Source organism: Pongo pygmaeus, chromosome 15 (genome assembly GCF_028885625.2).
Source record: "Pongo pygmaeus isolate AG05252 chromosome 15, NHGRI_mPonPyg2-v2.0_pri, whole genome shotgun sequence".
NCBI lineage: Eukaryota > Metazoa > Chordata > Mammalia > Primates > Hominidae > Pongo > Pongo pygmaeus.
This window is the reverse complement of record NC_072388.2, coordinates 93,686,937-93,698,326: the sequence shown is the minus strand read 5'-3', so window position 1 is coordinate 93,698,326 and position 11,390 is coordinate 93,686,937. Positions and strand designations below refer to the sequence as shown.

Genomic DNA, 11,390 nt, shown 5'->3' with positions numbered 1-11,390 from the left:
CAACATGGCAAAATGCCATAAAAAATTAGCCAGTCATGGTGGTATGTGCCTGTAGTCCCAGGTACCGAGAGGCTGAGGTGTGAGGATTATTTAAGCCTAGGAGGTTGAGTCTGCAGTGAACTGTGATCACGCTACTGCACTCCAGCCTGGGCAACAGAGTGAGACTCTGTATCAAAAGAAAAAAAAAGAGCCTGGTGCCTCCCTCCCCTCTCACTGGCTTCTGCTCTCCCCCCATGAGATCTCTGCACGTGACGGCTTCCCTTGTCTTCCACCATGAGTGGAAGCAGCCTGATGCCCCAAACAGAAGCAGATGCTGATGCCATGCTTCTTGTACAGCCTGCAGAACTGTCAGTCAAATAAGCTCCTTTTCTTTATAAATTACCCAGCCTCAGGTATTCCCATATAGCAAAACAAACAGACTAAGACACCCAGAGTGGACTGCCTTCTGGGGTTCCTCAGCTGCTGTGCAAATGGAGCCCACACAGATGAGACCCCATGTTCCCCAGGCAGCTTTCCTGAGCCTTGGGGACCCAGCTTGCAATGAATCCTAGGCTTCTGTTATCCTTTGCTGCCCATCTATCAGTAATAAGCCTACTTCATGTAACTCGTGTGTGGGTCTCACTGGACTCAGGCAAGTTGGTCACCAGGGCACAGTGATCCTGCTTTGCACCAGATGTAAGATTTGGTCTCAGATGTACCTGTCCCTAAAGCCTGTGTGGGTCCCTTCTTCTGTGCAGTTGGAAATCCAGGAACATGAGCCAGCTGACAGCCAAAGTCACAGTTGCAGTAACTTACATGGAGGATGATATGGTTTGGCCCCGTGTCCCCACCCAAATCTCACCTTGAATTGTAATAATCCCCATGAGTCATGGGAGGGACCTCGTGGGAGGTTTTTCCCATGCTATTCTCATGATAGTGAACAAGTCTCATGAGATCTGACGGTGTTATAACGGGCAGTTCCCCTGCACACACACTTTTGCCTGCCACCATGTAAGACATGCCTTTGTCCTCTTTCACCTTCCACCATGATTGTGAGGCTTCCCCAGCCATGTCGAACTGTGAGTCCATTAAACCTCTTTTTTTTTAAAATATAAATTAGCCGGTCTTGGGTATGTCTTTATTAGCAGCGTGAGAACAGACTAATATAGTGGGTACAGACAGTTACAAATACCCACTGTGTGTCTAGACTGGGCAAAAAATCTTTAGGATACTCATTTTTCCCATTCTACTCACTAATAGGTAACCCTAAAGCAGGCTTTGTCTGTAGGCTTCAAAAAGGTGTTGCTCATATTTTTCTCAGCCCCACACATGGATTAAGGGGCCAGTGCCACTCCCCTGCCCTGCTGGCCACACCAACTTAACCTCTCTGAGGATCATGGGGGCAAGTGCATTTAGCAACCTGCTGCTCAACATGTAGCCACCCTACCAGCAGCCTCAGCATCACTGGGACCTTGTGAGAAATACGGGACTTCAAGTCCCATCCCAGACCTGTTGATTCAAAATTTGCTTTTTAAAAAGACCCACAGGGAATTTGTGCATGTAGTAAAGCTTGAGATTCATTAATTTAGCAAAATGGATAAGACTGGAATGCAGCTTGCCTGCTTTCTAGCTCAGTGGACTTGAGCACGTCTCTGAAATTCTCCGATCCTCAGCTATGAGAAGGGTTGAATCATAAGAAGTTGCCTTTTTTTTGTATCTACAAAATATAGGTACAACCCAAATATAAGCAATTTCATATGGTTCAACCAAATACTTATTTTGTTGGATTGTTGTTGTAATTCATTGTAAAATGAGATAAGAGATAGAAAGCATTTGGTACATAGTAGGTATTTGCTCAATGGTAATTACTGCCTGTGTGCAGGGAGAACAGCCTTGATCACCGTTACTATCCTTACCCCCATAGGTTCCTATGGAAACGAAGCAAAAGAACTCAGGTATATGCAACTTTCCCTTAAATTTGAGCCTGTAATAGAAGCTGCCTGCCGTGTAGGCCATTCTCTTCTCTCTGAGTCACCCAGCATGTCTGAGGGGGTGTTATCCCAGTGAGTTTACAATCTTCCCCAGAAAAAGCATGCTTCCTGTTTCCGTGTGGAAAGTCATCACCAGGAAGGGCCGACTGAACTCAGTGCCTGGAGCGGGTGGGAGGTCAAGGTCCGGGCGAGGCCCAGGGGTGAGCTGAATGCTGGTGGCTGCAGCAGCTTCAGAGCCCTTCTCATCCAGCATCATCATGGCCTTATGAGTGACCTGCAAGGAAAATTCTAGAATCATCAAGCCACCCCATAGGAAGGACAAACCAGGCCTTTATGTTGGGGCCAATTTTTTTTATTCTGTTACTTAACCCCATATGTATCCATCTATTCACTTACCCAGTCAGTGATTCTGCTATCTACCCTTTAAAAAATTCACTATCCATCTACTACTCTTATATACTCCTGTCTGACTGTTGTCCACCCACCATTGATCCATTCAACCAGCCAGCCAGCAAATCATACTCCACACCTTCTCAGCCATCTCTGCATGCACCACTCACGTATTCACATACTTGTCCATGCACCACTCACTTACCCACCCATCCACGCATCATCCATGCACCTTGCTACTCATGCATCTTTCTATCCATGATTCCAGCTATTCGCTATTCACCTGTTCATGCATCCAATCACCAATCTCCCCATCTACATCCATTTTTATGGCTGGCATCTGCGTTATACTGGTTGCAGTATATTTTGAATATCATACCAGCATCTATCTGTCCATCCACCCATTTCTCCATCCATTCATTCATGCATTCATCCAACTACTCTTTCACCCAACCATTATTGACTTATTCTTTCATTCACTTCATTTTGCTAATTTATCCTCACTCATTCCATCACTCGTTTATTCATGAATTTATTCCATGTGCATTTATTGAGTACCAATGCTGTGCACTCCACTGTACCAGAGATGGTAGAGGATAGAAACATGGATTGGACTGACTTTGAAGAAGCTCATCATTTGATCGGGAAGATAAGACAGGTAAAGAGAGCAAGAGTGGAAAGTTATCAGGAGAGATTTCTTTCTGCTTTGAGTGTGGGGGTGAAGGATAAGAGCAGAGAAACCTTCATGGAGGAGGTAACATTTGTGCAAGGCCTTGAAGGATTGATATAATTTGAATATTCAGAGATGGGGAGAAAGTTTTGGGTGGTTTAAAAATAAAAAGTCTGAGCCAAAGTAAGAAGGTGAAAACTGTGGGGGCATGTAGGACGCTGTGAAGTTCAGTTGAGCAGGACACTATGAAGAGTAGGAGATGTAGTCTGGACAGCAGGGTGATGACTAGATCATGGAAGACTTGGAAACCTTCAGTTCCCTGAGGACCAAGCTGTTCCCCATGCTCCCTGTCAGTCCTTTTTTATTTATTTATTTTTAACATAGCTTGTACTTTAGGTCTAAAAGCATGAGTGACCTCCCCAGGAAGCATCCTCTGCACTTCCAACGTGGGGACATGATTTGCATATTTACTGCCTTCCCTTTCCTTATTTCCTTTGGGATCCCCAGTGTCTTAACAAAGCAGGTTGCAGTCATGGAATAAATGCAAGGAAGCAAATAGCAACTTGCAAAGTTAAAGGAAATAGCATCTCCTGTCTTTAAGGAGGTCCTGGAAATTTCCCTCCAGTGTTCATCAAAAGACACTAAAAGGCCCTCTGAAAACACCATCCCCAACTTACTTTAGAAATGTTCAGTCCAGGCTGCCCAGAGAAGCCTACACCCACAGTCACTCGTGCGAGGAGCATCTCCAGTCTGTAGGTTTTAGAAATGGAAAATTTGGGGAAGTGGAAATCGAGTTCTCTGTGGAGAGACAGAAATTGGGTTGCAGTAGAGATCCTGAAACAGCCTCTCACCTTCTTCCCTGCCTGGGGTCCCTCTGCCCTACAGCCCCCCTCCATCCCATTCTCTGAGGGGCAGTGGGTGTGAGCTTCCTAAAAGGCGTACCATCCCCAATTCACCTCAGTGTGGAAGGGGCTTGTAACTACATTGACATGGAAGCCCTATGAGGAAGACACTGTTATTCCCATGGGATAATAGCAGATGATACGATGATGTTCCCAGGAACCCAGAGAGGCACACCTTGCTTGTTCTGGGGATCCGTCAAGCCTTCACAGAGCAAGTGATAGCTCTACTATGCCATGAATAAAGAATAAGAATCCCAAAGAGGGCTGGGTCAAGAAAGGGCACGCCAGGACGAGGATTTGCACACACAAAAGCCCAGGGCTGAGGAAGAGCCTGGCAAGTTCAGGAAACTGCAGGGAGCTCAGTAGGTTCCAGGAATAAGCATGGGGGAGTTGGGAACACAAAAAAAAAGGCCGAGGAGGGAGAAGGCTGGGACTGGGAGAGGCCAGAGCACCAGGCTCTTAAACAGCCTGAGGGGCCAAGGGAGCCCATGACAGGTGACAGTGTCTGCAGCAGAGGTGGGACTGGAACCATCCTCCAGACTTCTGGCCCAGTGCTCTCTCTAGTCCTTCCTCCCCAGGACCCAAACTGATATCTTCAAGGAGGCCAATGACAATGCCCTGGAGAGTGACAGAGCCCTGAGATGGGACAATACCATGGAGGTGACAGCATCCCAGGGAGTGACTGTGTCCCTGTGGTGACAGTGCCATGACAATGTGTTCTGGGGGTGATGATGCCATGGGTGGAGGGTGACAGTGTCCTGAGGGCATTACTGTCTTGGAGGGGTGACAATACCTGTAGGGTGACAGTGTCCTAGAAATAACAGTGCCTGGGGAATGACAGTGTTCTGGGGTGTGACAGTACTCTGGGAGGGTGACAATATCCTGAGGGATGACAGTGTCCTGGAAGTGAGATGTCCTGGGTGATGTAACAGCATCCTGGGGGAGAACAGTGCTCTGAGTAGGGACAGTGTCCTGGGGTGACAGTGCCCTGGAGGTGACAGCACCCTGGGGTGACAATGCCCTTGAGGTGACTGTGCTCTGGGGACACTTTACAGTGGCTGAGGGAGTAGGCAGGGCCTGGCCTCCCTGGGGCTCTGCTGTGTACAGGCTACCTGGTCCTGAGCAGACTGTCCCACTTAGTGTTTCTGGCAGCAGGGCATCTTCCAGCTGCTTCATCTTGCCCCTGTTGGGGAAGATGAAGAAGGTGGTGGTGTTCCCAACGTGGTCCATCTGCAGCACAGAGCATTGCAGCTCAGGGTCGTGCAGGAAGCGGTGGCTGGCCTTCTCCTTCATCATGGGCACCCACACAGCACTGTGCTCATCTACAAAGAACTCCTTTGGGCTGGTGGCACGTGAGTCAAAGGGCTTCATCCACTCAGCTGAGGGGAAGAGCAACACGGATGTCATCCTCACAAAGAACCGAGAACAGGCTTGGGGTCACCCTTCTGGCAGCTTGTGGGAGTGGGGAAAGCACCTTGGATGCTGGAATCTTGGAGTCCACACTCAGGAAGCCGAGCCCCACTCAATAACTCACTCCTGAGAGGTCCCTTAGTACCTGTGTGGCCCTGGGGGCTGAGCCCGGAGCCTCCCTGAGCTTCTGTCTCCTCATTTGAAAGTGATCAATACTATTAGAAAGTATTATAATAGTGTAATAAGATTATAATCACATAAGCATGAATGGTCTCTCATCTCCTTAATCTCTCCTGGAGGTGATTAATTTTTAAGAAAAAACGTATCACTGTGGCACAAGCTTCTTGAAGGTAGGTGTGGATTTGAAGGCTAGGCTCTGCCTGGCTTTGAAATCTAGGGCAAGTTACCTGACTTTGCGTCAGTTTCCTCATCTTTCAAGTGCACATGATAATATCTATCTTGTCGGGTTGTGATGCGAATTAAAAATTAAATATACACAAAGCCGGCATGTTAATAAGTACTTCGTAGTCAATATGTGTGTGTGTATATGCGTAACCATGTCTACAAATTAACACCATCAATAGTTATAGATGCATATTTGAGTGATGCCTTACTGGCTCAGGCAAATAAGCTTTCTTCTTTTTAAAAAATGTATTTTCTCATCTGTAAAATGGGAACATTGATCTTAGGCATATCTGCTAAGATAAGCCTGGTCCGTTTCACCCAGGTGAGAGAGTCAAGGCAGATTGTGGGGTACACATGCTTTGAGACCCACAGAGCACTGTACAAATGTGAGAACTGAGTTCACCTCCTGAGTCCTGAATGAGAACAAGGGGATAACAACACGCGTCCCCCTGCCTGCCCCCAGATGGCCACCATGGCGTCAGTATGGTCTGACTATTAAACTAAGCCAGGCATTAACAGCGGTGGGTTGAATGTCATGACTGTATTGTTTAAACACACACAATGGTGGGGACATGCAGCCTGTTCACTCTTTTGGAAAAAATTAAGGACTTTAAAAAAATGTACGCCTCTTCCTGCTCTAATCTGTGCCTCCTAAGGCCTGCCAGAGGAAGGAAATTCAGGTTCCTTAATAGAGTGGTGGCTTCTAGAGTTGCTCAAAGGGGAGCTCAGCCTTCCGTTAGCAGAATCACCTGTGTGGGGAAGGGAGGCGAGCTTCTTCAAATGCAAGGTCATGGGTCTTGGACTTACTCCACTGAAATCAGAATCACTTAGGATAGGTACGAGATACCCGCATTTAAGCAAACTCTCTAGAGAGTTCATATGCACATTAAGTTTGAAAAAGTCTTCTTTAAAAACAAACTCTTCCAGTATCATTAACATGGAGAAGGGGATGAGTTCCCTGTTAGGGGAGGCATTCAAGTGGAGACATCAAGGATTCAGGGGCAGACACCGAGTGTCATCTATATCCAAGTCAGGAGGGGACACTTTCCAGATGCTGTGAGGGGTAGGGCTAGGGTGTGATTGGAGCCTGGGTTCTGGGATTCTGAGAAGGAGATTTGCATTGGGCGCACACGCTCTTACCTCTGAGGAGCATGTGATTCACCAGAACCGCTGTGGTTTCACTGCCGAGGTCCTTCTTCCAGGCCCCGAGCTTCCCCTGGGTCTGCTTCTCTATGTATTCGTCAATGTGTTTTTGGGCCTCCTCTAGGCTCTGGTTGGCCCTTGCACCCAGGCCGCTGAACCTGCGCTGGTCTATGGTCAGGAGGAGCCGGGGACCGTGCCCAGGGAGCCTGAGCAGCAGATCCCAGAAGCCCTCCTGGATCTCCGCCTCAGGCACCACGGTGAGGTTGAACCCCAGGCCCTCCAGGAGTTGGGTCCTGCTGGCCACTGGGGCCCCCCGAGAAAGCATGGCCAAGGCCAGGGAGATCCTCACTGGGGAGAAGAGAATGTTCTCTCCGGGGGCCTTCAAAGCCAACTGTCTGTAGAAGTTGAAGGCAAAGTCTATGTTGCTCACAGAGATTTTGTGGCAGGGCAGGGCAGGCCCAGGGCTGCTGTCCTGGGGGCCAGAATGGATGAGATCAGAAGCTTCTTGGTCAACCAGGGCCACACAGTGAGCCCCAGCCATGAGCACAGTGACCAGCGGCCACCACCGAGGGGCCTCCATCCTCTGGGGTCCTTGGTCTGAAAGCAGCGTGGCAGACAGGACAACAACGTCAGTGGTAATGATAATGGTAATGTGTGATATTCACCCAGTGTCTGCCCTGTGCCAGGCACCCCGCAAATACTTCAAGGCTCCCCTTGCCTCTCCTGGGGGCTCCCTTCCCATGTCTTCCTCCTCACCCCTCAGCTTCCTGCTCACAAACAGACATGGGGGATCTCTGGACAAAGAGCCCCTCCTCCAGAGGACCCTTCTGTGAATCCTGGCTGCACCAGATCCCAGATCTATGACCTCGGGCGATTCACTTAGCCCATCTGAGCCCCACTTCTTATCCCTGACCTTAGACTTGCAGGAAGCTTGTGAGGAGGGGAGGGCTGGGTGGTGCCTCATGATACAGCGAGGAGTCCAGGGCTCAGCTCATGTAAGCACAGCGACCTTAGGCAAGTGGCCTTGCCTCTTAGGACCTTGCCTTCCACTCTGTGCCATGCTGCTAAGAATCCCCACATCACAAGGTTACAGAAATTCAAAGCAATCATGCTTGGAGCACACTAAGCCCAGGACCTGGCACAGAGAGCCCCAGGAGTGGCAGCAGACTTGGGGCCTCCCTTCTAGTGGTCTGACTCAGCAGGCCTCTCTGGAGTCTGGAATCCATTTTGGCAAGGGTCTGAGCTTGTCCTGGGCCCCACTTAGGGAACCATTGTGATCCTTTTAACAGGTAAATCAGATGCGTTCACTCCCTGCTGGAGACTTCCAATGACCCTATAGCAACTAAGAGAAATCCTGTGTTTCTCACCACACCTTAGGAGGCCCTACATGACAGGGCCCTGCTAGCCTTTCTCACCTCCTGCTTTTTTTTTTTTTTTTTTTTAAACAGAGTCTTGCTCTGTCACCTAGGCTGGAATGCAGTGGCATGATCTAGGCTCACTGCAACCTCCACCTCCTGGGTTCAAGCAATTGCCCTGCCTCAGCTTCCCAAGTAGCTGGGATTACAGATGTGTGCCACCCCCGTATCCAGCTAATTTTTTTTGTATTTTTAGTAGAGATGGGGTTTCACCATATTGTCCAGGCTGGTCTCGAACTCCTGACCTCAGGAGATCTGCCCACCTTGGCCTCCCAAAGTGTTGGAATTACAGGCGTGAGCCACCGCACCTGGCCTGTGACCTCCTTCTGACCATCCTTTCCCTCCCTCCCTCTGTTCCAACAACCATCTTGGCCTTCTTGCTAGTCTAGAACTTACCAAGCTTCTTCCTGCTCAGGACCTGTGCACTTGCCGTTGGCTGCCCAGAGCAGCCTTGCTCTCGCCCTTTCCACAGCTCACTTCCTTCCTTCACTCAGTTGTCTGTCCAAAGGTCACCTCCCCAGAGAGACCCCACCTCTGCCCTCGCCACTCTCACCCTGCCTGGTTTTTCTGATGCCCATCTGGCATGATAGGACATGTTTGTCTGGTTTCTCCACTAGAAGATAAGCTCCATGAGAGCAGATACTCTGTCTCATGCATGGTTCATTCCTAGTGCTCAGGGCAGAGTGCTCACTCAACAATATTTGTTGAAAAAACAAATGGTTCATGGGCTAACTTTTGGGGGGCCTCCTTCTAGGGCTTCAGCCTTTACCTAGAGCACAGGCATTTTCCTGCCTCTCTGGGATATAACACTGGACCGTTCCTAGCTTTCTCTGCTGCAAGTGCTTGGCTTCACATGTCCAGTCTAGGCTTGGGTTAATAACTGACAGAATCGACCATCATCACAACCCCTTGTCCTGCCTCTGATTTTCCATGGGACCTCGGGCAGCCCTGGGCCTTTCTGAACTTGAGCTTCCTCATCTGTGTTAGAAACAATCAGCTCAGTCTCAGCCTCCAGGAAAGCCTCTGTTCCCTGTGATTTACTTATCGACAGAGAACCAACCATCTCCATTTGCCCGTTAGCCTGGTAATCTGCTTTGGTGAATGAATATCTTGGTTTTGCTGAAGTTTGCACTTTCATCCTCTTATTATATTTAACCTTCATTCATTCACTCATTCATTCATTGAACAAACATAGACAAAACATCTGCTACATGTTAGGACTTGAACTGTATGCTGAGGACACAAGATGAATGAGACACAGTGGCTCCCTTGGGGAGGCTCGGCTCCTGTGGGACAGACATGCAGAGATCTGCACAGGGTGGTGTGTGCTGCATGGCAGGGTGGTGTGTGCTGCATGGCCAGGCTGGTGACAAGCTGTCTCGGGTCCAGTGTCCTGTCCACGCTCACATTCTTTAGGTGGGGTTCCATTGTGCCTTGCTGGTGAGAGTGTAGATGGAACCTAGCAGCAGCAGAGGCTTCCTCTGAGGCCCCAAAACTATGGAGCTTTTGAGCAGAAAGGATGCCCTGGTCCAACCTGAGCTCTGGACAGACAGGAACACTGAGGCTCCAAGAGAAGCTCGTTCATGTACTCGCTGACTCACTCACTGAACGAATATTCAGCGGTCAGGGCAACAGGGACTGGCAGCCTGGGCCCTGCCTGGAAGCAGCATGCCAGTGATTGCAGGGAAATGTGGGGAGCTGATTACAGCTCAGTGAGGAAAGGGCGATGGCAGTTAGAGGTGAACTGCAAAGGGTGAATGAGGAGCCTACAGGAGGCATGGAAGGTAGAAGTTCCTGGAAGGTTTCCTGGAGGAGGTGGCACCTGAACTGAAACTGGAAGATGGAGCAGGAGAGAGGCAGGAAAGGGGTTTGGGGGTTTCAGCAGAGGCAAGAGCATGCTTGAGGCCACGGAGGCAGGGTGAGTCAGCACCACTACAGATTGTTGCGTATATGCGCAGCTCCTGGTGCACAGTGGGCACGTGTGTGTGTGTGTGTGTGTGTGTGTGTGTAGGTGTGTATAGTATGATGATATAACTTGTGGCAAGTTCAGCAAGTCAGCTGGGGAGCTGGGGATCTAGCTCCACCCACAGCCCCCAACTCACCTGAAAGTGAATGCTTTCCGTGAGATTTTGGAGGAGGTGGGGAGATTCGGCAGGTTTAATGGCCCTTGAAAAAGTGCGTCCCTGCAGGGAGGGTTGTGACGGGCTGGATTTCTGGGAGTAACGCAGACTGAATAAGGCTGCCCTTGGCTCAATGTCCACCCTTGGCAAAAACCAACAGAGGAAAACAACCTGCCCTCCACTAGGGTGATGTGGAAATCCGTGTGTGGAGAAGAAGGAGCTGCGGAAAGTGGGCAGTACTCTGGAATTATGGTGGGTGTCCTGGAATTGCGGTGGGTGTCCTGGAATTGCGGTGGATGTCCTGGAATTAGGGTGTGTGTCCTGGAATTGCAGTGGGTGTCCTGAAATTGGGGTGGGTGCCCTAGAATTGCGGTGGGTGACCTGGAATTAGGGTGGGTGTCCTGGAATTGGGGCGGGTGTCCTGGAATTGCGGTGGGTGTCCTGGAATTGGGATGGGTGTCCTGGAATTGGGACGGGTGTCCTGGAGTTGGGGCGGGTGTCCTGGAGTTGGAGCAGGTGTCCTAGAATTGGAGTGGGTGTCCTGGAATTGCGGTGGGTGTCCTGGAATTGGGGTGAGTGTCCTGGAATTGGGGTGGGTGTCCTGGAATTGCGGTGGGTGTCCTGGAATTGGGGTAGGTGCTCTGGAATTGGAGTAGGTGCCCTGGAATTGGGGTAGGTGCCCTGGAATTGGGGTGGGTGTCCTGGAATTGGGGTGGGTGTCCAGGAATTGCAGTGGGTGTGCTGGAATTGCAGTGGGTGTCCTGGAATTGCGGTGGATGTCCTGGGGGCAGGTCCCAGTTCCACCACTTTTGTTCTGCCTGACACTCCCAGGCCTCAGTTTCTTCCCTCACCCTCCTTACTGCTCAAGGTTGACAGGAAAGTTATGCCTAGTGATATACACAGAGGTTCTAGCAAAAGGCCAAGCAAATTGGAGCAATGCTCCTCCCTCTCCTGGTCACATTCTT

General features: G+C 49.9%; 1 protein-coding gene across 1 annotated transcript; it reads right to left on the bottom strand.

Annotated features, from left to right (window-relative positions):
* Positions 1-1,834: 1,834 nt before the first annotated feature.
* On the bottom strand, positions 1,835-10,445 carry LOC129012128 (putative serpin A13). The gene is given in 6 exon segments (XM_054447497.2): positions 1,835-2,244; positions 3,708-3,828; positions 5,045-5,072; positions 5,075-5,311; positions 6,888-7,487; positions 10,408-10,445. Coding segments are annotated over 5 exon segments (1,179 nt in total). The 5' UTR covers positions 7,471-7,487; positions 10,408-10,445; the 3' UTR covers positions 1,835-2,034.
* Between the last annotated feature and the right edge of the window lie 945 nt (positions 10,446-11,390).